At 38.6% G+C, this 24,656-nt stretch overlaps 1 protein-coding gene across 1 annotated transcript in view; it reads right to left on the bottom strand.

Moving 5' to 3' along the window:
• LOC306864498 (ryanodine receptor 1-like) overlaps positions 1-24,656 on the bottom strand; it is a gene marked incomplete at its 5' end in the record, with an annotated part of 52,832 nt that overhangs the window by 26,391 nt on the left and 1,785 nt on the right. Inside the window, 59 exons of the mRNA XM_079408541.1 lie at positions 43-158; positions 243-366; positions 491-566; positions 658-735; positions 935-1,075; positions 1,428-1,517; positions 1,692-1,770; positions 1,876-2,039; positions 2,174-2,314; positions 2,405-2,495; positions 2,637-2,857; positions 3,013-3,182; positions 3,265-3,385; positions 3,470-3,581; positions 3,733-3,919; positions 4,155-4,290; positions 4,378-4,472; positions 4,613-4,745; positions 4,847-4,961; positions 5,083-5,356; positions 5,442-5,582; positions 5,752-5,863; positions 6,219-6,419; positions 6,502-7,098; positions 7,201-7,645; positions 7,807-8,033; positions 8,137-8,223; positions 8,401-8,563; positions 8,704-8,864; positions 8,992-9,121; positions 9,200-9,558; positions 9,977-10,185; positions 10,263-10,437; positions 10,616-10,821; positions 10,948-11,095; positions 12,452-12,611; positions 13,226-13,309; positions 13,388-13,491; positions 13,620-13,724; positions 13,803-14,019; positions 14,655-14,847; positions 14,926-15,167; positions 15,256-15,389; positions 15,475-15,593; positions 15,796-15,891; positions 15,984-16,119; positions 16,359-16,551; positions 18,546-18,667; positions 18,862-19,026; positions 19,130-19,286; positions 19,380-19,454; positions 19,555-19,651; positions 19,752-19,851; positions 19,936-20,048; positions 20,140-20,218; positions 20,339-20,413; positions 20,655-20,675; positions 20,862-20,963; positions 21,057-21,176. Of these exons, the coding sequence (XP_079264667.1) occupies positions 43-158; positions 243-366; positions 491-566; positions 658-735; positions 935-1,075; positions 1,428-1,517; positions 1,692-1,770; positions 1,876-2,039; positions 2,174-2,314; positions 2,405-2,495; positions 2,637-2,857; positions 3,013-3,182; positions 3,265-3,385; positions 3,470-3,581; positions 3,733-3,919; positions 4,155-4,290; positions 4,378-4,472; positions 4,613-4,745; positions 4,847-4,961; positions 5,083-5,356; positions 5,442-5,582; positions 5,752-5,863; positions 6,219-6,419; positions 6,502-7,098; positions 7,201-7,645; positions 7,807-8,033; positions 8,137-8,223; positions 8,401-8,563; positions 8,704-8,864; positions 8,992-9,121; positions 9,200-9,558; positions 9,977-10,185; positions 10,263-10,437; positions 10,616-10,821; positions 10,948-11,095; positions 12,452-12,611; positions 13,226-13,309; positions 13,388-13,491; positions 13,620-13,724; positions 13,803-14,019; positions 14,655-14,847; positions 14,926-15,167; positions 15,256-15,389; positions 15,475-15,593; positions 15,796-15,891; positions 15,984-16,119; positions 16,359-16,551; positions 18,546-18,667; positions 18,862-19,026; positions 19,130-19,286; positions 19,380-19,454; positions 19,555-19,651; positions 19,752-19,851; positions 19,936-20,048; positions 20,140-20,218; positions 20,339-20,413; positions 20,655-20,675; positions 20,862-20,963; positions 21,057-21,176 (9,034 nt within the window). The remainder of the gene's footprint in view (positions 1-42; positions 159-242; positions 367-490; positions 567-657; positions 736-934; positions 1,076-1,427; positions 1,518-1,691; positions 1,771-1,875; positions 2,040-2,173; positions 2,315-2,404; positions 2,496-2,636; positions 2,858-3,012; positions 3,183-3,264; positions 3,386-3,469; positions 3,582-3,732; positions 3,920-4,154; positions 4,291-4,377; positions 4,473-4,612; positions 4,746-4,846; positions 4,962-5,082; positions 5,357-5,441; positions 5,583-5,751; positions 5,864-6,218; positions 6,420-6,501; positions 7,099-7,200; positions 7,646-7,806; positions 8,034-8,136; positions 8,224-8,400; positions 8,564-8,703; positions 8,865-8,991; positions 9,122-9,199; positions 9,559-9,976; positions 10,186-10,262; positions 10,438-10,615; positions 10,822-10,947; positions 11,096-12,451; positions 12,612-13,225; positions 13,310-13,387; positions 13,492-13,619; positions 13,725-13,802; positions 14,020-14,654; positions 14,848-14,925; positions 15,168-15,255; positions 15,390-15,474; positions 15,594-15,795; positions 15,892-15,983; positions 16,120-16,358; positions 16,552-18,545; positions 18,668-18,861; positions 19,027-19,129; positions 19,287-19,379; positions 19,455-19,554; positions 19,652-19,751; positions 19,852-19,935; positions 20,049-20,139; positions 20,219-20,338; positions 20,414-20,654; positions 20,676-20,861; positions 20,964-21,056; positions 21,177-24,656) is intronic.

Here is a 24,656-nt window from a genome sequence, read left to right as displayed (position 1 = left end):
TCATGCAATAAGGATAAAGAACAAGGATAAAGAAAGTTGTACCAAGATGTGCTATGAATTCCTGGGCAATATCCATCCACTTTAGCAGCTTCTGTAGGAAGCCATATGCAAAACGCTTCTCGATAGATGAAATGTCACTTTCCATATCTTTGAGCCCTCTGGAGAGAGAGAGATTTTCGACAATCAGTATTTTAGCAATTACAATATTTTGGAGCATATATGGGTTTCAGTGGCTCCTGTACCTTGTCACAGCATATCCATTCAGCTGGAGAAACTTGAGCAGCTCATAAGCCTTCTCTCTATCTCGAGCCTTTTCTTTAGCCGTCAGTGTGTCATAAGGCACAAGCAAAGGGTGTGTCCCGCCCCCTAATTCAAAAAGAGAGATGTGGACAATCTAAAAAGAGCTGCAACTAAAAATTCAAATAATAATAATAATAACGCAAACTATTTAAAAAAATGTTTGCTAATGAGACATTGCAGAAATGCAAACCTTTTGCTTGTAATTCCATTTTCTTTTTGCGCCCCCAGGTGTTGTGGTAGTTTTCTGCAAGCTGCTCCGCCATGGACTAGAACACAGTGTGTGGTTAGCTATGATGCTTTCTATTGTATTAAATGGTGATATTGAACTATATGGGAATGTGCATTAGCACTGTGTACCTGTAGCTCTCTGGAAAGTGTCATGCCTGAGATATCAATGGGCTGAGGGCTGTAGCCATGACTGGGGTCATAAGTCGCCTGAATTATAAATGAATAAATAAATGAATAAAAAATTCATTTGAAAAATAAATGAATTATAACATCATACTTATATTTAGAGTACTAATAATATGTAATTTCTCATTTAACATGAGAAACAAAAATCACAAAACATGTACCATGCAGCAGTATGCAGCTAGTATTTGGTTAGTATCTCAAGATATTTTTCGGTCCTTACCTGTGCAGTCTGTGAGATCTTGCGAGCTGTCTTCTTTTCGGTTTTCTCATCATCTCCATCCCTGGCTTTGTCCAGCGTCCACTCCCATGCACTCATGGCCTTGATGGACTCTTTAATGGGCCAACGGTAGATTTCTTTATCCTAATGCAAACATTATTGAATTAAAACATGAAATAAGGCTCTTGCAATAAACAAAAGAGCACTATGAAGTCTGAGAGAGTCAAATATTCCTTGTTCTGCATCTTACGCTCTAACAAGGAGGCTAAAGGCCACGGCCTCTGGCGTCAGTCACTAGTGCGCCACTTGAGATCGGGGAGTGAGGTTTTAACCTGCACAGCACTTACCCGCTGGCCTCTGCTACACTCTCAGCATTGGTTCTTGTTTTGTTTTATGTTATGTTGTTTCTAATATATGTTTTTGGTTTATCTGTGATAAATTAGTTTATTCTGCTGACAGAGAGAGTGAAAATCAAATTTTATATGATGTCTGTTACCTTTTCAGAGAATGTTTTGTAAGGCCTGAGCATGGGATGAGTCTTGGCATTTTCATCCAGCACCTCACCAAAGGTCCAGTTGTTTTGAATCTGATGGATTAGAAGGCGCTGGTAAGACTCTTACACAATAAATAAATAAACAAATAAAACTAACCACCTAGGAACCACTCATAACATAATACCAACCATTTGGTAGCAACATTGCAACCTACAGAACCCCTAGCAATGTGTTATAAATAAGTGAACAAATAATACAATACATACCTTTTCAAAAGCCCATTTATCATGTGTGTATTCTGCATATCTGTTGATGAAACCGTCCAGCTTCTCTGGAATGATAGTGCTATAAGAGGAGAATATTAAAACAGCACAAGGAAATCAAATATTTGACTTTTTGTTCATTTTATTTATCACGCTTAAGAGAGAATAATTTAATAATTAAAAGTACTTGGTCGTATCCACAGGTTTGGGGTCAAAGTTGCCCTCAGCATCGACAGAGGCCTTTTTCTCTGTTTTGGAGGAGTAACTGGCATCCACATAATCAGGAGCAATCGCTCCAGCAATCGCACATATACAAGGCATGGCAATTTTGAATAGCTCTGCATCAAATTTCTGTTGGTAGACAAATTAGAAAAGCTACAATGTTACTCTGCCTTTTCACTACATTTTGGGACAAAATAACACTCTCAAACAGCTCAGTAACAGCATCCTTTGTATTTATTACACAAAAGAGGGCGTATTCCCACCTTGTGGGCCAGAGATTCAAAAATTCCCCAGAAGAGTTTACGGGTCAGATGAAGCTCCTCCTCTGATGATACGCCAAAGTTAGCCCAGCCATTGGGCAAACAATAGTACTTCCAACAACGCTCATAATGATTAGTGAGCAGCTACAAAATAATCACACACAAATGAGATAACTGTAGAAACCAGTTTAAACTAACAGTACCTACTGAATGTGTGATGAAAAAATGCCATACCTTAAGGGGCATTTTAGCATACTCGTTCAGAATCGGCACATCAAACACCAGCCGCCTGAGGAGGTGCTGGAGCATGGATGGACGCAGGTACCTGTAAAGCAAACATTACATAACAAGCAAAAGGATATTAAATCACCAGCAACATTATGTAAATAATGACATCAGCTGAGCTAAACGTTTTGAATGCACACTTGTTGTTTTATTGCTGTTTACTGCTGTGCATAACACTCACCTGCACAAAGACATGAGGCATTCCTCAATAACATCTCTCTGAGCTTTGGTTAGAGAGCGTCCTCGGGACAGCCTGTAGATGGTGTGAAGCATGGAGTCAATCATGATGGCACGATGGTCCGTGCCAGCAAATAAAGGAGCACATTTAGTGATAAGAGGAAGCACAGCGGAGCACAGGTAACGGTTCAGTGCCAGGGCCATTTCTGTAGTGCTGAATGCAGCCTTAGAGAAAGAACAGGATGGTCATTGTGACAGTACTCCAGACAGAATGTTGCAAGCTAAACTTGAACACACATTTCCCATGTGAACACCATAGCTCAATATGTCTCATAGCGTTTGAATGCAATCACACAGCAAAGATACAGTAGGTATCTTACTGTGTCTAAGGAAGCTGCTGCTCTCATGTCAGGCAGAAAGCCCACTTCCAGTACATGCAACAGGAAGTCCTGGTTGTCGATGCCATAAACTCGGTCCAGGAACAGGACCATTGGTGCTTTATGATCAGGCACAAAACTGGCAGACATCTTTGGCTCAATGATGCTGTTATCTGAAATGTAATGGGCAAAACAGGAAGTGTGAGAATGGTACGAATACATGCATCTATCTACAAGCTCTTAAGTGATCATTACCTTTTCCAAAAGCAGGTATCTGGAATGGCAAGCTGATCACACCAACCAGATCCTCAATAGGCACCAGAGACCTAAGAATGGCCCTGATTCTCAAAGCCTCGCCTTTACCTGCTTGGATCAACTATACAAGACAGGAAGTGTGAGACGTTCAGTCAATCAGTTTTCATTTAGTATCACTCAAACATCTGCATACAAACACACTTACATGCATCTCAGGTGCACAGCGACCCAGCAAATCAATGAGAGCTGAGTAAAAGGACATGATGGCATTTCCCAGGTGCACTCTGTTCTCCTCATGCTGCTCTTCACCTCCAAACCTGACAAAACAAACAATAAACATTCGAAAACCTCTCTACATACCTCTGTGAAACCAAAAAGTAGCAAAACATCACATTGGGTGACTTTGTCAGGATAAAATTACTTTATTATACCACACAGTAAAGCAGAACAGAGATAATTTGCACGCACATGGGGAAACGTCTGTCTTTTTTAACAGTGGGTCCATCTCTTGCAGGATCTTCTGAGATCTTAATAGCCTCTTCAATGGCAGCAAGCAGACCATTGCCCCCTTCTCCTCTCAACGCGGGACCAAAACACTCAGGCCTCCTTATCAACAGTCGGACCACCACGTTAGCATTCTCCTCCACGCTCTCTCCTGAAATGAGAACATTACACATAATTTTGAAAAACAATTCAGTTTAATTTAATCGAATTTAAGGATATTAGATGGGATCTGTTTTGGTCCAACAAAGCTGTACCATAAATTATTATTTGATTTATATTAAGATTGTCACACTAACAAACAAACCAAGAGCATACAGTATCTAAATGCATGCACACTACACTCTCCTTTGTCCAGTTACAACCATCATCACATTATAAATACAAACCATTAACAAATACAGCAAAGCGCAGGAAATCCAGATACTTCTCGCCTCCACAGGGATTCCACCCAATATCTGGATAACCTTTTGATAAAAGCATGGGGCAGCTCTGCAGACCACAACCTGCCAAATACTTCACCACCTGCATCAACAGAGAAACAAAAATAGTTTTCTGGCAGCCACAAAAACTGGTCATAAAGTTTTCCGTTTGTACTTTCGATTGACACACCATCTCCAGGTCTTGCTCTTGGAGGGCCAGGGCAAGTTCGTTATTATCAATACAGGACGCAGCAGCAACATCAAGAGGAGTGGAGCCACGCATTCCTAAAAAAGTGTTTACTGGTTGGCTGATGTGGCAAAAAATAATAAACATTTATAGCTGAATATAATGAAATTTAAATTAGATTTACTTCAATTTTAACTAGGCTAAAATTGAAGTAAATTTCTCTAAAATCAGACTTTACCCAGCCCAATCCCACTGTTCTGCAGGAGGTAGCCCAGGTGATCAAACATTGAGCGCTGATTTTGTCTGCTGATCCGGCAGAAATAACACAGGAAACGACAGCAGTTGGTCACCATTCGAGGGAATCTGATCTCCTGGTCAGAGAAAATGCAAATTAAATAAAAAAAAAATCTTTCAAACCATTAAAATGTTTGAACATCGCAAAAAAAATGTGTCTTGTGATGTGACTGAGTACCTTGGAATCTCCACCTCCGAGTACGTTCACCATAACCTCCATGACCGTCTCATGCATCCCCAGAGCTCTCATCAGGTTGGGGTGCTGATAAAATACCCTGTTGCTCATAATATTTCTGAAAGAGAAAGACAGATGATGGTTGCAATTGACAGTGTAAGCAAAAAGTATCCATTGCAGTTATTACTGTTACTTATTGAAGTTGAAGAGCTTTTTTTAGGGTGCAATTATGCACTCACCCAATACTTTGGATCATCAGCCTCTCCTCTTCAGGCCCCATCTGTACGATGAGCAGGGAGCGGATCTGTCCCAGACACTCCAGTAGCTCCATTGTGTCTTGCACAGACACTGCTTTGATAGTGTAGGCTTTGGGCAATGCTCGGATCAGCTCACCCAGTGCGTCGTACTGTCGGTGTAGCAGACTGAACATGAGCCGCACCAGCTCAGGGTTCTGAATGAAAGACTCCTGAGCCCAGTGGATCATGGTGTGGGAAATCAGCTCCTGCAGAGTACCTGTGACACAAGAGCAAAGGTTCATGTAATTACATCATGAAAAAAAGGGACTTTGAAGTCTAATATGAAGTCAAAAGACTTTTACTGGGTTTTTTATCTTCTTCAGGTTCAGGCTCAGCCTCCGGCTTCTTTCGCAAGCTCTTAACTTTCTCCACTAGTCTCAGGAGGCGCCCACAAAGAGAGGTGTCCACCTCCTCTTCCTGCTCCTCCTCTTCAATATGAACCCCTTTAACAGAGGAGGAGAATACATGCGACTCTCTACATAATGCTTGACAACAGTGACTCCTTGATGATTGAAAGAAATATGTTCGCAGCAATAAACATTGATGAATAATATTAATGTTTATATAGTATATGGTCTTTGAAAAGGGTTTAGTCTGTGTGGTTAAACTGACCACAGTGAGCCAAAAGGTCATGGTGAAATGTCAGCAGTTCATTCCGGACTTCCTCAGGAACGGGGCATTTTTCCTCCTCTGGACAGTTCTTAAAGCTCATCAACATGTACACCTGAATAAACAGAGTAAAGGTCACTGCACACTGAGCCCGAAATTTTCGCACGTTAAAAAATAAATAGGACCTCACGTTGTGTCAATCATGTTTGCACACTGCCTCCGAAACTTTCATCCGTCAAAAAAAATTAGGATCAAATTCGATTTTCTGCGTTTTCGCATCCTTAGCATGCATTTTGATAGGAAAGGATGAAAAATACGAAAAAACGCATGCGATAATTTGTGCTCAGTGTGCAATGGCCTTTAGTGTAAATTTCAGCTCTTTTTTCCCTGGACAGAAAACGCAGCCTTGCTAAAAAAAAGCTTTATAAATACCAAGACTGCATTGTCTCTCCAGAGGGGCTGAACAGTACCTGTTCCTGTGGAGGGGAGCGGAATTCACGGGTCTTGCGGGCTGTTTCTGCGGCACTCATTGTGAAGGCCAGCATGAGCTCATTATATCGCTGTCTCTGATTTGTCTGCACCTGGTTGACAAACCTGTCTGAGAAAGCAATGATGGCTTCCACTCTGTGACGTAGCTCACAGTCGCAGAAATATTGCAGGAGAGTACACATCTAAGGATGAGAAAGACAAAAAAAGTCAGCAAGTTAGAGAAATACTAATATATTTGAAAGTTTTCAATCAATAGTAATTCACCTGAAGTTTAACAGACTCAGGAAGCTTCATGTGCAGCAGTCCCTCTCCCACATCCTCCTCTTCCTTTGCTTCTGCAACTGCTACACCAGTTTCTTTCTCAAATTCTTCATCTGTTGTTTTCTCTCTATCCATTTTTTCTGCAGCATGTTCATCCTCCTTCCCTTCTTTTCCTCCATACTTTTTATATTCCTCAGGTTCGAGCTCATCCTCCGCTTCTTCTTCAAGCTCTTCTTCCTCTTCCTCTCCCATTCCTTCATCCAGCAGCTCTCCTTCATTTTCACCTTCTACTTGCTCCTCTTCCTCTTTTACCTCCATTCCTTCCTCTTTGCAGACCAGCTGTTGTTCTGCATCTCCAGTTTTGGCAGCCTCCAGTTCTTCAGCTGGGTTCTCACCATCAGTGAAGACGGATGGTTCAATTAGCTTCAGGATGTGCTTGACGTCGCTGTCATCAAACACGCCCATTATTAGCAAGGTGCTGATGAGCTTCAGAATGGGCACAAAGTGGAACTCAACACTGCCACCTACGGGATCTCGCCTGGCCTGCCCACCATCCTGTACGGCTTCTGTAAGCATGCTGAGGGCATGGTCTTTAAGCATCTACAGTACAGAAAGACAAAAGGAGGCAGCAAAAGAGAAATTAAGATGCTAATTTTGTGGCAGTATTTATGAGAAGACATGAATTTCATTTCCTCCACCTACCTGCAGAGGTAAAATGGGACTGAGGGTGTAGAGGTCTGCATTAGTACCCACAAATCCAGTTGGAGCGAAGTGTAGCTTGGGGCGTAGACAAGTGGTGAGCCCGACACCAGGAAGCGCATGGGCCTTCTCAGCATCTGAATAGAGGGTGATGCTACGCGTGTCATCTGTCATGGGCACAATGAACTCTTTATTAGTCATGAGACGGTTGCGCTTGGCAGACTCGAGGTGCATGGAGATGAGCAAGTCGTAGTAGCCGCTGCGGATGGGGCCGGGAAGGTAGGTGTTTTCGATGGAGTAGAAGAGCTGCGATTCATCAACATGGCTGCAGAGGGCATGTGCGACACGGTTGTTGCCCAGAGCGCACACAGAGCCGTACAGTTTCAGTGTGTGGTAATGGAACTTCATTAAATCTGTGCGCTCCGACAGTTCCAGGATGTCAATGCATCTGGAGAAGAGAGGAAAAGATCATTTTCAGTTTAGAAAGTCACATTTTTCATAACACACTGAATTCTTTTATTTAAAAGGATGAAGGATTTTTTTTTTTCTAATTTCTAATTAAATAACTAGGTAGTAATTAAATAACTAATTTCCATAATGAGGTAGTACCTGTTTTCTTCTGGAATGTGCAGCGCCATCATAATAAGAGGTTCCATACATTGCACCTTCCAGCCCTGCCTCTCACTCACACGGCCAGTTTCAGGGGCCAAAAATGTATTAGGCATCCGGCTCCATATGACAGGTGTCAACATCTGGACATCCAACCTGGGAGGACACTGAGGGACCGGGTTCTTATGGTCACTACGGAACATAGCTGCAGAGATGGGCATAATGTTCTGGATATAAAGAAGTAGAAAAAGAATAAAGAACAATTTACATAAAAAAATAACTGTATAATGTTTGTACAACAAAATGACATCTTCAGCATGAGATAGTGACCTTTAGTTTGCCGAGTTCCACCTGTAACATGTTCTGGCTTGACGGCAAACAAAAGACAGCAGGGAAGAGCTTAGTATTGGGTTCCACCTGAAACACAGAGAAAGACCATTAAATGGACATGAAATTATGGTGCTTTTAAGAATATGTAAAATAAAAAAACATGAAAATAAGTAAATATTAATTAAAATATATATATATACACCACTTGGAACACTGCTGCAAACATGTAGTTTAAACGACTTCACTTTGACCACTTTCTCTCACCTGATAGAAGGCATTGATCTCTTTCCCGTTGGCTGTAAAGGTCATCAGTCCTGTGTCCAAGTCCACCAAGCAGCCAATCACAAAATCTTCCTGGCTGATGCGTGTTTGCTGTGAGCTACTAAACTCTCCTCCCCAAACCATGTAGCAATTGCTGCGTTTTACACTGAGGAAAGCAGAGGAAAGACACTGTATTGTTCTGAGAAATGTAAAGTGATATGAAATGGTTAAGCCTGGGTCCTTACTCGTGTACGCCTATTCTGGTGGAAAATGTACTAAAGTAGGTGGCAGCATGAATGGTCTTACCTGTCATGAATGTTGCCTTTATCGTCCCCAACCGTAACAGTTACATTTCTGACTTTACCAAGATCAAAATGTGGGTCATACTGGTGGTAGTCAGGAGTGACCCACCCTACCCACACTCCACTGGGCTCCTGTCCAGCAAACACCCGGACTGAATAATAATACTGGTGAAAAGAAGGGCTTTTATCATACATGACAACATTGTCAAGGTTCAAAGCCTTATTTAGCTGACATTCTACAATTGATACAAAGATATTTAGCAAGGAAAAGATTATAAAATTTCATTCATACAGTCGTTGTGTTTGAGATAATATCAGCATCGTCTCGATCATCTGGAACAACGTCTTCCATCAGACGAGGCACTGTTGGAACTACCGGTGGTGGGGCAATAAACGCTGCCTTCTTCGCCTTGGAAAAAAACCTGGAAATCATGGATAATTTGTCATTTCAGAATCAAAAGAGAGGATTACAAATCTCTCATAATTGTATATTCTCTCACCCTTTCTTTTTGCTCTTCTCAGTGGTGGTGTCCTTCTCATTCTCACCCTCTTTGTTGCCAGGAAGCTCTTTCGGGACGGATGGCTCTTTTTCTTTTTCATCTTGCTCCTTACGAGTGGCTGACTTCTTCAGGAGCTCAAATTCAGATTCAGGGTCCACCTCAAGGGCCTCATCCTCAGGGATAGTGAGGTTTCGGGTGAGGGGTGAAGCTCCCACTGGCACCTTGAAGGTTTCATGGAATTCGATTGGCATGCTGAGTCTAAAAAACAGAAGGTCTGTGTTGGCATTCTGAGACCCAAATGTCCTATGGGTCAGTTTCAGACAGGGGGCACTATCCACCGTTCCATCAACACGGGACACCTGTTGGAGAAATTAAAGAAGAAAAGGGTCTGAGACTGTTATTTTAGTATTATTATTTGTTTACTATTATAGTATTTATTTATATTTGATAGAATATTTAATATGTTCAGTTTTAATTTTAATTTTAGTTAAAGTTCTAGGAATTGTCATTTATTTTTTCATGTATCTAACTTTTTTAATTATTTAGATTTCTGTTTTAGGTTTAATCATTTTAGTACTTCATCTTAATTCAGTTTTTGCCAACATTTGAGATTTTCATCCAATATTTTTTAATCAAAAAGTTTTTCATTTAATATTTATATTTTAGCTTTGTTTTAACAGTTTTAACTTAACATCACTTTATTGAGAAAGCAAAAGACCTGCAGCTGAGCTGTGCAGATTCACATGAATTAATAAGGCATTATGAGTGCGTTTGTACCTCAATATGAGGGTGGTCTGTTGGCACAGGCACAAACTGGGGCAAACTCTTGCTGAACCACATGGTAATATCTCTCTTCATGTTGATGGCAAAAGGCTCGAAACCTTCCTGTAGGCCACAGATTGTGAAGTAACGCAGGCTGCTCACATTCTGCCCCAGGTTGATACGACCAACCTGAGACAGCCCCAGACTGCACACAGGGATGAAGCCTACTCAGGAGAATAGACATATTATTAAATGTCACAGCAACTAATGTCTCAATCTTATTCCTCTTTGTGACTCTCACCTTCTCCGATCTCAATGTCTTTGAAGGCCATCTCAGATCCAGAGTCACTGATAAGCATTTCTCCATTCAGAGTAAACATGATGTTCTGCTCCGTCATGTCAATCATGCAGCCCACCACATCACCAGACTGCCACTGCCGGCCAAACGGCTCATTCCCTATGTGCCAACGCTGAGCCTATAGTTAAAAATCAGATATATTATATTATACAGTACTGTTCAGTTTCATTTTTAAAGATATTTATTTACTCTACATTAAATTGGTCAAAAGTGACAGTAAACACATGTGCAATTAACAACTGTAGGAGGTTCTTAAAACAAAGAAGCCCCAAAGAATGCTAATGAAATTTAAGTACCTTGAACCCATTGAAGACATAGGCCAGGTCATCTGATCCCAGCTCTCTGTCTGCATGGACGCTAGGTCTTGCCCACCCAACTCTCATCTCTCCCACTGTTACTGCCTCAAACTCAAAGTACCATTTTCCCTGGGTTACGGCGTAGGACTTCTCTGCCCTGAACACACGGATCTTATCACTCCGACCACTGCCAGTCCCATGTCCACCTAAAATAAATGGTCACAGAAGCTTCATTGAGTAAAAGTTTACAAATACAAATCTGAATTCATTGAATGATTTTAAGTTCCCTTTGAAGAGGCTGATTTGGTAAATGATAAGATGTACAGACTCACTGCTCTCCTGGTCAGGTGGCTCAATATTGTAGCCATAGCCAATCAGAGTTCTTACAGCGGCACATACACTGTCACGATTGGTCTTTTTAGTTTTTTCATCCAGTAGATTATATGGCACAAGACGGGGGTTGCGCTTGTTCACAATGTCCTAAAACAAATCAGAAGCAGATGAAGCAAACTCTACAGAAACATCAGGAATTAAAATGCTAATCTCATAAAAAATTCTATATATTATAATTATTATTGTATAACTTAATATTTTCAAAAGATTTTAGGAAAGAGTACTTCTGTCAGAAAACTGTTGAATACGAGTTCTCAAGTACAAAAATATGAAGAAAAAAAAAAACTCAAAAACTTAAAGGTGCCATAGAATGGAAAACTGTATTTACCTTGGCATAGTTGAATAATAAGAGTTCTGGAAGTTCTGGAAATGACATACAGTGAGCCTGAAACACCATTGTTTCCTACTTCTTATGTAAATCTCATGAATGCAAAAGACCACTGAAAAATAGGTGAATCAGAACATAACACCGACTGTGACGTAACGGTCGGGATCACTAATAGTTACGCCCCCACCATTTGCATATACCCGCCCATGTTCTAGGCCAGCAGAGCCATCAGAAGTTCTGCAGGTATTGTGAATAAACAAGCGAGGACCACAGCGAAAATGGCAGACCATGGAAATAAATGTTATGCTCCAAGCTGTGCAGGGGATGTGATGTGCAGGGATGGGTTAGAGTCTGTACTCAGAAAGGCACGGAAAGCAAATAACGCGTTCTAATAAAATAACGCGAGCCACTAAAGGGACATGGTTAGCTCCTTGCTAGCTGTAGCCTGTTACACTGCAGTACATAAGATTTCACTTACCACATAAACAGAGTAAGGAGAGATGACTGAGGATGATGGCGAATGATTTACAGATCCTGAGCACCACTGACAAGCATCTGATCTTGAAAAATGTGTGTTAAGTGCTGCCGCTCCATAGTATAAACGGAGTACGTGTGATCGCGAATCTCGAAAGTAAAACTAAAAAGTGATTGTGCATTTGAAAGCAGTTTCAATGCCCATTATATTAATAGCGGCTCCCTGATGCCTGCATTTTATTTAGTATATTTACCCAACTATATAACTGCGTGAGAAAGTATTGAAATATATATTTTCACTGTGTTTCCTTCCTGTGAGCTACTGAAATGAGCTGCACTGTGAAACAGCCAATCTGAGCAGAGCTCAACATTATTATTCATGATGACCCTTCCAAATAAGGTAATAACAGACCGTTTCATTCTAGGGAGAAATCCTAGGGTTGTAAATGAACCTTCTGGGTATGACTGACCTTCTATCTAGATATCAGATAACAATTTAAAATATTGTATTAATGCATTCTATGGCACCTTTAAAATGTCTTGCAAAGGATAAACCATGCTCTTGATGCATTTTTGCATTTCCTTATTTTTGTCATTTATTGTTATATTTTGTTGCTCCTGAAAAAAGTGTGCAGCCCTACCTGAATAATGCTGTAAGTCCAGCCTTGACGAACACGGTCTCGAGCCCAGACGTTGTGTCCATTTTCGGCCAGTCTTTCCACAAGTGTGTTCTGATTCGGTGTCAGTTTCACATGGTTTAGGTCCAGAGGAGCAGGTTTGTATCCATTACTTTGCATATACCTAAGAATGAATCAGAAACTAATTTAACTTTAGACATTATTTTACTTTTGTCATTAAATTATCTATTTGTTTAGTACAGTACTGTTAAAAAGTTTATGCTCGCAAAGGCTGATCTTTTCATTAAAAATACAATATAAACAATAATATTTTGAAACATTACAATTTAAAATAACTTTTAAATTCAAAATTTTCTGATGGCAAAGCTGAATTTTTAGTAGCCATAACTCCAGTCTTCAGAGTCACATGATCTTTCACAAATCATTCTAATATGCTGATTTGGTGCTCAAAAACATTTCTTCTTACTATCAATGTTGAAAACAGCTGTACTGTTTAATATTTTTGTGGTAAGCAAGATACATTTTTCAGGATTCTTTTATGAATAATAAAGAAAAGCATTTAATTGTAACAATGTAATAGTCTTTCCTGTCATTTTGATACACTTTACTGCATTCTTGCTGTAGTATTCATCTCTTTCAAAAAAAATAAAAAATTCTAAGGCAAAAAATTTAATATTTAATTTAATTATTAATTTAATACAAAAGCAATTAAGACTTCAGTATTACTTTATTAGTGCTAAGTGATTAGTGGTTATCAAAATATTCTATAATGCTGACGTTTTAGGAAGTTTGATTTTCTTCAAGTTCTCCTCTGCTTTTTCGTCACCCATGCCAACGTGACATCCTAAAGCCAGAAGAGTCCTATAGAGACAATACAGAGAAAAAAGGATTAATTAACCAGACAGAAACAAAGATTTCAAATCTCAGTATTTCACTCACTTCAGTGTCTCTCCAGACATTGCCAAGTTGTAGTTCTTCTCAGGCTCCGGGAGGCTCTGGAAATCCACTAGACAAGGATGCAGCTTCTTGTTGTCATCACGAAACTGAAAGAGTGTGGACAGCAGACCAACAAAAAGACACATCATTTATATATTAAATATGTTTATTGTGCACATAATATTTTGATTATATCCTTTAAATATATATTTATCTTATGTAGTCATAGACTGACCGGTCCATAGGTCCAGCCCTGCTCAATTCGAGTGACGGCCCACAGCTCATGGCTGTTCTCAGCCAGTTTCTCTCTAATCCGCTCTAGATGAGGAGGAAGTACAATCTGCAGGAATAATTTAGATGTCAAAAATCAGGTCACTTTATTAATATATCCCTTTAACTACATTTTATGAAATCCTACCTGCACAGTGTCCACCGGGCAGGGAGTGAAGGCAGTGTGGGAAAGAGACTGGGTCGGCCCCAAAAGGTTCCGGACCCCATCAAAGTCATGCTTGTACTCTTTAATGGGCTCAATACGCAGTCTATCTTTGGGCAGAACTGCCTCATAACACGGGGCATAACCGGGAGGAGGAAGGAATTTGAAGTCTCCATGCCGTCCACCAAGAAGAAACCGAACTCTGTGATGGCAAAAAATTGGAACGCATTTTTTTTTATTAAGTTTTTCTAAATAATCTGCATAGACAGTAACGAGTAAAGCATTAACAGTGTACAATGCATATATATATATATATATATATATATATATATATATATATATATTTTTTTTTTACATTTTATCAGCTCTTCAGCTCTGCTTTCCCTGGGAATCGAACCCATGACCTTGGCGTTGCTAGCGCCATGCTCTACTATTTGAGCTACAGGAAAGCCTACATATACATATATACACATATACACATATATATACACACATATACATATATACACACATATACATACATATATATATATATAAAAAAAAGAAAAGAAAAAATATGATAAAAAAAAAAATAGAATAGAAAAAGGCACAACAGCGGTGCGGTCTAATTCTGGAACGCATTTTTGAATTTGTCCTATTAGGTCAGGTCCAATGCTGCTCTGGGAAGGCCACTTTCCTGCATAGTTTCCATCACACCTATCTGGAAGTTTGATTAACTGGTTCAGTTGTATTTAGGAAGGGCTAGAGCTAAACTCTTTTCAATAGCGGTCCTCCAGGAACAGAACTGGAGATTTAAGTTTAACATTAATGTGTTGAAATTAAAAGCTTGGCTCGTACTTGATCCCAGCTGCGAAGCTGACCGTAGGGAAAAAGAGGCCATCCAGGTTGAAGTTCTCGAACATGCCTTGAACGGGATGTCCATTGATCCGAAAGGAGATGCTAGGAACGCTCAGATCCAAACAGCAGCTCACCACATCTCCAGCCGCAAGAATGTGTGGATTTAATGAGGAAACCTGACGTAGTACGCGACCTGAGGAGAGCATAATGTTATAGATGACCGCAGTGGGATATCGGTGTGCTGGAACAGATGGAGGAAGGTAATCCTCACCTGTCCACAGATGTAGCCCATCAAAGCCATACGAGTAAAGATCATCTCCAACTCCATTGCCTCCCCATCCCTCTCCTCCTCCGGGGTAAGGGCTGTAACCCTCGGTCAAAGCCCAGCCAACACGAAGGTGACATGCCTGAGCAGTCAAGAATGACTCCACATGGTCTATAATTAACTCGTAGTACCACTTCTTATATTGCGTAGAGCCTTCACATGTGCCCAGAAAAATGTTGGGTCTCATACTGCAAAACATCAAACATGAGCTCCAAATGCTAAACAAACTTATCTACATATCTCTTTTATGATATATTATTTGGTTTGTAGTCAGACCTGGTGACATAATTGATGATGTTGGTCTGCAGGAGGAGATCACGCCCTGGAAGCAGATTCTCGGTGATCAGATTCTGATTGGACCTCACGGCAACACCATTACAGACGCATAAAGAGCAGAGGACATCTAGAACCTACAATGAAAAGTCACAACAGGACAGATACGATTGAAGGTGCAGTCCAGAAAAGCTTCAATCTTGATAACGAAAACATATCAACCTTGTGATTACGTCCATGTTTGTCCAAAAGCGCAATGATAGATTTGATGTGGTTCTCCTGGATGATGTTAAGCACCTCAGGACTTTCAATGAGGATACAATACAGCACCTCCAGAATGCCTGGCAGTTAAAATATGCACATATACACTACAGTTTAAGACATTTTTAAGAAAAAATCCTTTCAATCAGCAAGGACCCATTAAATTGATCAAATCTATTCTATTTATTAAAAAATAAAAAAATAAATGTATCATGGACTCAAGCTTTTAAATAAATCTCAGCCGCCTCTAATTGGAGTTTGAAATAAATTATGGCTTCCTACCTGAGGATGCCTCTAAGCGGTCCAGTTTGCTGACCAACCAGTCAAGATTATCACAGAACAAAGCACAATTTGCCCTGTTTCCTCTGATCAGAGATGCTATAGGAGAAAAAAATTGGGCTTTACATTTTTTCATTAACACTGTGGCTAAGCATGCATTACAAGTTACAATTATTAGTAAACAGTTATACCCAGCAGTTCATAAAATAAGTTGACTATCTCTTTCCAGTACTCAGCTGCTTCCTCCCCGGCAAATTCTGAGAAGTGGGCTGAAGTATTGTAGACATTCAGCCGATCAACACAGTCCAATACGAGACTGATCATGCCCTATGCAACAAAGCAGACCTTGGCAATTATGTGTATGTTTTTGTAAATGTTATATGCAGAGAATGTAAAGGCAATATATGAATTAGTATAAATGAAATTAACATTTTTATTTGCATTTGTGTGTGTATATATATATATATATATATATATATATATATATATATATATATATATATATATATATATATCTATATCTATCTATCTATCTATATATATATATATTTGCCAGCATGTCTAACCTCCTCTTGGAATAGATTCTGTCGGTTCCTTAAGGAGCGCAGTTTGGTCTGCTTCTCCTCATGTTCTAGCTCCTCCTCTGGAGGGCGGAAATAGAAGATGAGATCCTGCAAGGACAGAACCACGGCATCTAGAGGCAGAGACGAGGACGATGGGCCTGGAGATTTACTCTTCCCTCTCAGGGAGTCCAGACCCCTGTGTAACGTAATAAAAATTTAATATTAATATGTAATTTAAAGCAAATCGTTTAATTTAGCTCATAGGGAATCATTTATGATTTTATAGGGAATTTGAACAGAATCACTGTTTTACAGCTGATCACTGAACGAGCCGTATAACAAACTCTGCACTGGATATTAAAATCCAAAATATAGTGAAAACACTATTTAATAGCACAGTAACAAGATCAGCAGATTAAGACATTAACTTGTGAGTACAAAACACAAGATACTTCTCTTTTCAATATAAATAAGATTTTATTTATATAAACCTAAGACATAAACTAATCTAACACATGAACACAAGCATTCACACGTTGCAGAAAGAGAGAAAGTAAGGAAAGGATGAGTTTAAGAGAATGAAAATGTGAAATCCCAAGTTTACAGCAATATGTTCAATTGCATAAACCTGAACAACCAATCAATCAATTATTTAACCCTCGCTTTGAGTTTCTCAATGAGGCTAAAATATATATTAAAGACACCAATTCAGTTAGAACCTGGAGGTGTTACTTGCTTGCATTGCCTATGTTAAGGGGTTTCCTTTGTGTCGTTGTCGTTGCAGACAGGGGGTTCCCCGAAGTTGCTGATTGGCTGGAAGTTCAATAGTCTTTGAAGTGAGGTCTTGGGCATTGGCTGAAGATGCGGAGTTGGTCTGGTTGAAGTTTGAAGTGAGTGCAGTCGGAGCTGAACTTTGCAGCAAACTTACATTAGAACACGAAACTCCACGGAAAGAAAAGAAACTAAAGTAAAAGAATAAAAATAAAAGGAGGTAATGAGACTAGGTGGTTTTCTTCTCATTGTGGTAGCAGCTGGCACATGGGCCAGAGCACGCTCAGAGCAGCGCCAAAACGCGGTGGCAAAAGAGAGCAGAAGAGGAGAAGGGTGACTAAGAGGTTGTAAGAGAGCATTTTTAAGAAGAAGAGAGAGTTTGATGGTGTCCTGAGTTTTTAAACTCTGCTTTCAGACCGTCTGGATATCTTGACCAATAAGATACTGTCCTTGCTCGGGGTATTGCTTTGTTTCTCCACCCCACTAATAAATCAACATGTTATCTGTTCAGTCAGAGGTCCGAACTTTACAGGCTCTTGCAAAGTATATTTTTGAACACGATTTCTATTGGAAGAAACATTTAAAGCATGATTTTTCAAACTCATACATACCAAACACACATCTGAATCCTTCAGCTATTCAATAATGATTAAAAAGACATACATAATATTTGATTAAAACACGATAGTCTAATATGTGGGTTACAAACATAATATGGGGTTCTGCATAGAAATGTCCTTTTAGGATGACTTTATGTGCATATGAAAAAGAAAGTCTTTGTATAGTTCTATGGAGAACGAAGGCATGTTCTTTAGACAAAGGAATTTTGGTTTGGTCTGTCTTCTATGTGGGGAGAAGTCAATCTAAGGAAGCTCGTGAATTCAATCGTGGAACACGTGATGGCCATCTCTTTGACCATCAGTCTTGATTATTTGCAATGAATTTGACAGTCTCCTTCCTGAATTGGAATTATCAATAAGTGTTCTTTTGTCTCAAGGTTGTAAGCTGTTTTGTGAAAGAGGCTTGCTGGTTAGTTTGCTTGCTTCAGACTAGTTGGAGCTAGGAATCTGATTTACGACATTGTCCTGTTTCCTTGGGCCTCTCTGTGGGATTCCAGCTCCTCATGTTTCAATGTTCTGATCGCATCTTAAATTTGTCTGATTCAGTCTCTGATATTCTACACCTGTCAGACAACACAAATTAACAAATAAATATTTATCTTTACCCTGATATTTACCCTAAATAAAAGAAAACTTTTTTTTATTATTAAATCAGTGTTAATGGTGCTAAGTTGATCTATCTGGTCTCCAAGTCTGGCTAAGCTGGTCTGTTTTGATGGATTTTGGGCACTTTTTTGCTTTCACCCTAGAAGACCAGCTTAAACCACCATAAGCTGGTTTAACATAGGGTTTTTCTTACTTGATGAACTGAGTGAAGAGTCCTGTTGTGCTATAGATCATTCTAGCAGCCTGGGATTCTGCTGTTTGAGAACGCGCCACAGTCAGAGCATCATCCATGTGACCCTCCTGATGAAGTATAGCCTAAGAAAAAGAAACACGCATATTAGCACTGGTGAAATCTGTGAATTGTGCAGTTCCAGGCCTGACTAGAGTGAATTTACACTGCTGTTCAAATGTCTGGAGTCTGTAAGATTTCTTTTTCTGAGGTCTCTTATGATCACCAAGAATGCATTTATTTGATACAGTAAAACAGTAATGTGTATTAATATTTGTACCTTCCTTTTCAGTGGCCCCAGCCGAGCAGATTTGGCATCCACCGAGGCATATGTGAGCCACAGGCTGGTAGAGACATGCTGAACAAAGCACATGGACTCTCCATACTTGATCTCTGGGATCCCCATTCCCTCCACATCACGTTTCTGAGCTACCTCCGTTTTCTCCTACTCAGTCACATGATGTTTGACATCAAAGATTGTTAGAAAACATTTTCAAAAGGGCAACCTCCCAGAGAGGAAGATATAAAGCTGAGAGCAGTATACAAACCTTTGAAGCACGAAAGCAGAAAGCAGAGTTCTTTGTATTCGCTTTTTCTGCATCCACAACCAAGAGTCCTTTCTCTTCATCCAGAAACAGATACCTGCCTGTGGTGATGTGACGCACTCTGAAGGATTGACCCCACTTCATGTGGCTACCACTCCACCTGTGTACAGGTTGAACATCAGCTCAAAAGGAAGGAAAAAAAACCTGCTTTTCTTCTTGTTAAGGCACTTAAAAGTATACAAATAGCACCAACCCAATGCGAAGAGGCTCCAGCCTCCACAGAGATCTGGCGTGGCTGCACACGACTCCACCTTCATAGTGTGCATTTCTGAAAAATCACAAAACAAGAAAAGATGGACTGTGGTGCATGATACACTTAAAAATTTACATTACATCACATTACATTAGCATATGGCTTTATATCTCACCGTCTCTGGTCATCACCCTGGTCAGCAGCAGGAATTGTTAAACATTCATCCATGTGACCATGGAAAAGACGCAGAACATGCCCTCCAGTCAGATACCCTGAACAAAGGAAACATCACAAAATAATGCATTACATTTGTTGTAAAGACATTAAATAAATTGGTGATATCCACAATGAATATTAATATTAGTTGCTTACCCTCTGCCAACTCACAGCCAGAACAGACTGGGTTCATGTTCCAAAGAGTTTGCATAAAAGAGGCGTCCACCATGAGGTCTCCGCTGGCATAGGAAAGGTGCTGTTGATGGGACAGATTTTTCAGGTAAAAACTATAGGCTCCTTCCAAACGAGACTGACTACATACAGTAGAGACAACCATTACCAGATATCTTTCAGAAGACACGCTGACCAGGATGAGATCGTCGCCCACCCTGACCTTCTCACCCTCTGACCTCTGCTTGGATGCAGGGTGAATGGTCCACCAACATGCCTCACCTAGAAGAAGACAAGGATATCTTTTAGTCAGATTTCTCTTTTGTATATTAACAAGTACATTTGTGATAACAACCCACTAAAAATCAGACACCTGTCGACTCCTCCCGCAAGCCCACGTCAAAGGCCAGCTTGTCTGTGAGTGACCTCGATGTCGTCAAACAGCTGAGGTACTGCATCATGCAAAGAGATGTCAATCAATAAAAAATGGAAAGGTTGAATGATTCTATCACTGTAGCAAAGTTTCTCAAAATACTCATCTAGTGATGTATGTGTATTGAGATTTGACCCACCATGCCAGAGTGAGTGTGCCTGAGCAGAATGGCATGGCCATACAACAACGTGCGGTGGCCTCCTCCTTGTGAAGACTTGGAAGGTGGTGGAAAAACATGATTATACACAATTCAAGAGATGCATAAACATCTATATGCCTCTCTGACCATTTTTTTGACACTCGACTAAACAAAAGATTAACACAACATTAAGGTGAGTAAAGACGAGGACACTTTGACAGTGTTTAGCATCACAATGACAAGACGGCTATAATAGAAACACAGTAATAAGAATAAGCAAAATTCAAAAAACATTGAGGCACAAAGAGAAACCTACCCATTTATCCAAATCGACTGCCTAAAGCAGGCAAAAGAGAAGAAAAGAGGAGGAGGACAAGACAGTCATCCTGAGCTCAGAAAAACAATGTGAAAACGTATTAAGGTTATAAATATGTACACTTTTATGGAGAACTTTTCATGCTGTTTCAAACTTAAATGAATTTTTTTAGGTGACTAAGACCTGATGTATGTGCTCTGAACTGACCTCATTAAGCTCAGTTGTGTTAGCCAGCATCTCTTGAAGGGCCCGCACAGATAAAGACTGCTCCAGAATAAAGCAGCATATAGCCAGATCAGGAGGAACATTCTAGAATTGCAAAAAAAGAAGTGTACAGGAAACTGGGAATCCGAAACCTGACAATATTTCATAAATTCAGAAGGACATAAATGAAAAGCAAACCTGGGCATTGGATGTAGTTTCCAGAAAACACAGGCGATTCCCAAAACCCTCACAGGACAGACAGAGTTTGATCTGCTCCTTCAGGATAGTAGCAGTGCACTGTATAACCACCTGGTCATCCTACAAAGAAAATGGATGTCAAGACATCATTCTTAGAATTATATCTCAAGTTGTAATTAAGCCTAAATAGTTTAGTGTATTTAAAGGGCAAAAAAGCTAACAAAATAGAACTCAGTCTTTCATTTGATGATAAACTTTCAACTTTGTGTTCAAGACAATATTATGTTTTATTGATGAATTGTGACTACTGACAACTGGCAATAAATATCTCAGTTTTTTGCTTATTTGGAATCCAATCTGATGTCTGGTAAGATATTAACACTTCCTGAAATACTGCTCGAGACAAGTAATCAGTGTTTTCTTTGTAACAGCATGTTCATAGCACATGTTGCTGCTAAATAACATGGCATTTGTAACCTTGATCAGGGCAACATGCATCTAATCCTGAATGTGGTTCAGGTTACAGCTTAAACCCTTGAGGAGGCTTAGATGAGGCCTGTTTGAGAAGAAACTTTTATTTTTGCCTTAATATAGTCAATCTCTAAGAAAGTCAAATAATTGTTCTTAATAGAACATAGTGATAAAGCCCATAGTGGTGCTACTAATTTTATGTGCAGCTCCCGCCCTCTGTAACTCTATTCCCATATAAGGTGACCTCAAAAAGTCTTGATTTGATAGACAGCCTCATAATTGCTCCGCTAATTCAGTTCAAATTATATGTGTTGTACAAATGTCATGTTTATATAATTTTTATTGTCAGCATTTTGTAATAAAGATGTAGTAATGTAAGCATGTTTTATAAAGAAATTGGGGCAGGTCATGTCCTTGACAGATTAGTCAGTGTGACTGTGTATTATGTTTGTAAGTGTGTCATCTGCTGAGATATTCCAGGGCTGGAATGTAAGCCAGTGGGCCGTGAAAAACCCTGTCCACACTGACACATGCTGCTAGCAACCTGAGACCTAGCACTTCACAATATAGTCATTGTGAGATCAAAAAAAAAAAAAAAAAAAAAAAAAAAGTATATATATATATATATATATATATATATATATATATATATATATATATATATATATATATATATATATATATATATATATATATATATAATTTTTTTTTTTTTTTTAATTGAATAGATCTCAGAATATACTGTATGAAAGGGGAAATGCAACAAGCATTTTCAAGTGAATAAGAGTATCTCATTTACAGTCATTCAATTAAAATGTAACATTTAAACTTGTTGTTGGAAATATATTACTGTTCAAAAATGTGGGGTCAGGTTTTTTAAAAATATATATTAATACTTTACTGTCATTTTTAACAGTTTAATGCAACCTTGCTGAATTAAAGACTTTTACATAATTACAAAATATTTCAAATAAATAATATTCCTTTGAACTTTCAATTCAAAGATTTCTTTAAAAAATATGAAGCAGTTATCAACATCTTAAGTAGCAAATCAGCATATTATATATATATATATATATATATATATATATATATATATATATATATATATATATATATAACAATGATTTCTGAAGATTCATGTGACACTGAAGACTGGATTAATTTTAAAATAGACAATTATTTTAAAATGTAGTAATATTGTAATAGTTTTCATAATTTTTGTTTTACATTTTTATTTATTTATATTTTTAAGTATATGGGAATTTTAATACATTTTGAGATATTACAAGTTACTGCAGAAATGCATAATTTCTTTGATCTTACACATTTTTAAAATCAACATTTAGATTTTTGCAGTTGCCATAGACCTGCTGTGTGACTAATTACATTTTGAAAGTACTCAATGTAATCAAATAACATGGTCACAAAAACTACATGTACAAAGATAAATAAAAAAGTTATTTAAAATAGTTTAGTAATTTTAGCATGTCAAATTTTTGAAACATTAGCTATGCTAATTACAGTAACTATTTTTCTACTAGTAATAATAATAATAATTACTAGTAATTATTTTTCAATCAGCTTTCTCCCCTACTTGTCTGTCCCGGCCTTCTCATTCTCTGTCCCTCTATTTCAAGCTATAGCACCTGCTACATGCAATTTTCTTGAGCAAGAAAGAAGCATGACATATCCGCCAACAGTGCTGACTGGAAATTGAGCCATGAGCAAATAACTGTTCATTAATGACAATCAGAACTAAAGATCAGAAGAACAGAGTCTAACAGAGACCGACTCCTGTTGAACAATCACTGCAGAATAAAACTTTAAATGAAGAATGATCCAAAATGATCTGAATCCTGAAATACATACTACCAGTCAAAAGTCTGGACACACCTGCACAGTTTAGAATAATAGTAAAATCATCTAACACAAATAGAGTATGGAAATTATTTTTCATATTTTAGTTTGCCTAGATTACAGTTACGCTCACTCTGAACAGTCCTCATCCGACTTCACGAGATGCATTCTAAGATGGTTTGTAGACAGGAGTTCACAAGCTGGACACTTTTTAACTGTTTTTCTTTCACTAATCAAGTCCAACTTTTTTTAAAATACAATAAACAAAACTGATTTTTCATGACATATAAGTCATATTTGTCTACAAACTTAATTTCAAGAATTTCAGAAGACTTTCAGATCATGAGAAACAAATAAAAACTGCCTCCAAACTTTTGACTGGTAGTGTAGTTTCTTCATTAAACAGTTAAACGGTGTTCAATAAACGTTCCGGTTAATCAAACAAAACTCTAAATATGTGCTGAAAAGCTCTAGAGGCTGTCATAAAAGTAGGGGGACATGTAACAGACTTTTTAAATAGACTGAAACAAACAGGTGTTGGTTTAGGACAAGCCCAGAAAGCTGCTAATTCCATCTCTGTATATAGACTCTTAGACAGCAGCATCACAAACAACAGCAGAACAGCATCTCGATCTTCTGCATTGGATGAACTCCATACTAGGGGTGGGCGATATGGGAAAAATATCATATCACGATTTTTTATAGAAATATCACGATTCACGATTTTTATCACGATTCTTTGTTAGTTTTATTATTTTGGTTTTACAAGTTGTCTGAGCATTACAGCCAAACTAGAAAGACAAAGATGCATGGCAGATATTTAGGCCAAAGTGGGCGAAGATAAAAAATCTTTGTCATTATTTTATTTTTCTTATTAAAAAATAAGAACAAAGATACACATAATATACAAATAAAACAAACAGTGCTTTATTTCCAGGTACAATAGGTGTATTTAGCAGAGCATTCAATGAAATTGAATGAACAAATATAAAAATAAAACACTATATAGACTGATTCCTAAAGTAACTGTGTTAAAGTTTTTCAGTCAAGAATAGTGAGTGATTTTTCTCTTTGCGTTTTGTTTTGTTAACGTTAAATGAATAGTTCCCCCACAAATTAATATTCTGTCATCTGTCTGTCAATTCTGTCATAATGTTGTATTTTTATATCATCATTTACTCAAAAGTTGTTTTAAACCGGAATGAGTTTCTTTCTTGTGCTGAACATTTATAAATGATATTTTGAAGAAGGTGGAAAACCAAACAGTTG

Source organism: Barbus barbus (genome assembly GCF_936440315.1).
Source record: "Barbus barbus genome assembly, chromosome: 45".
NCBI lineage: Eukaryota > Metazoa > Chordata > Actinopteri > Cypriniformes > Cyprinidae > Barbus > Barbus barbus.
The sequence above is the reverse complement of the archived record's forward strand: the minus strand, read 5'-3'. Positions and strand labels throughout refer to the sequence as shown.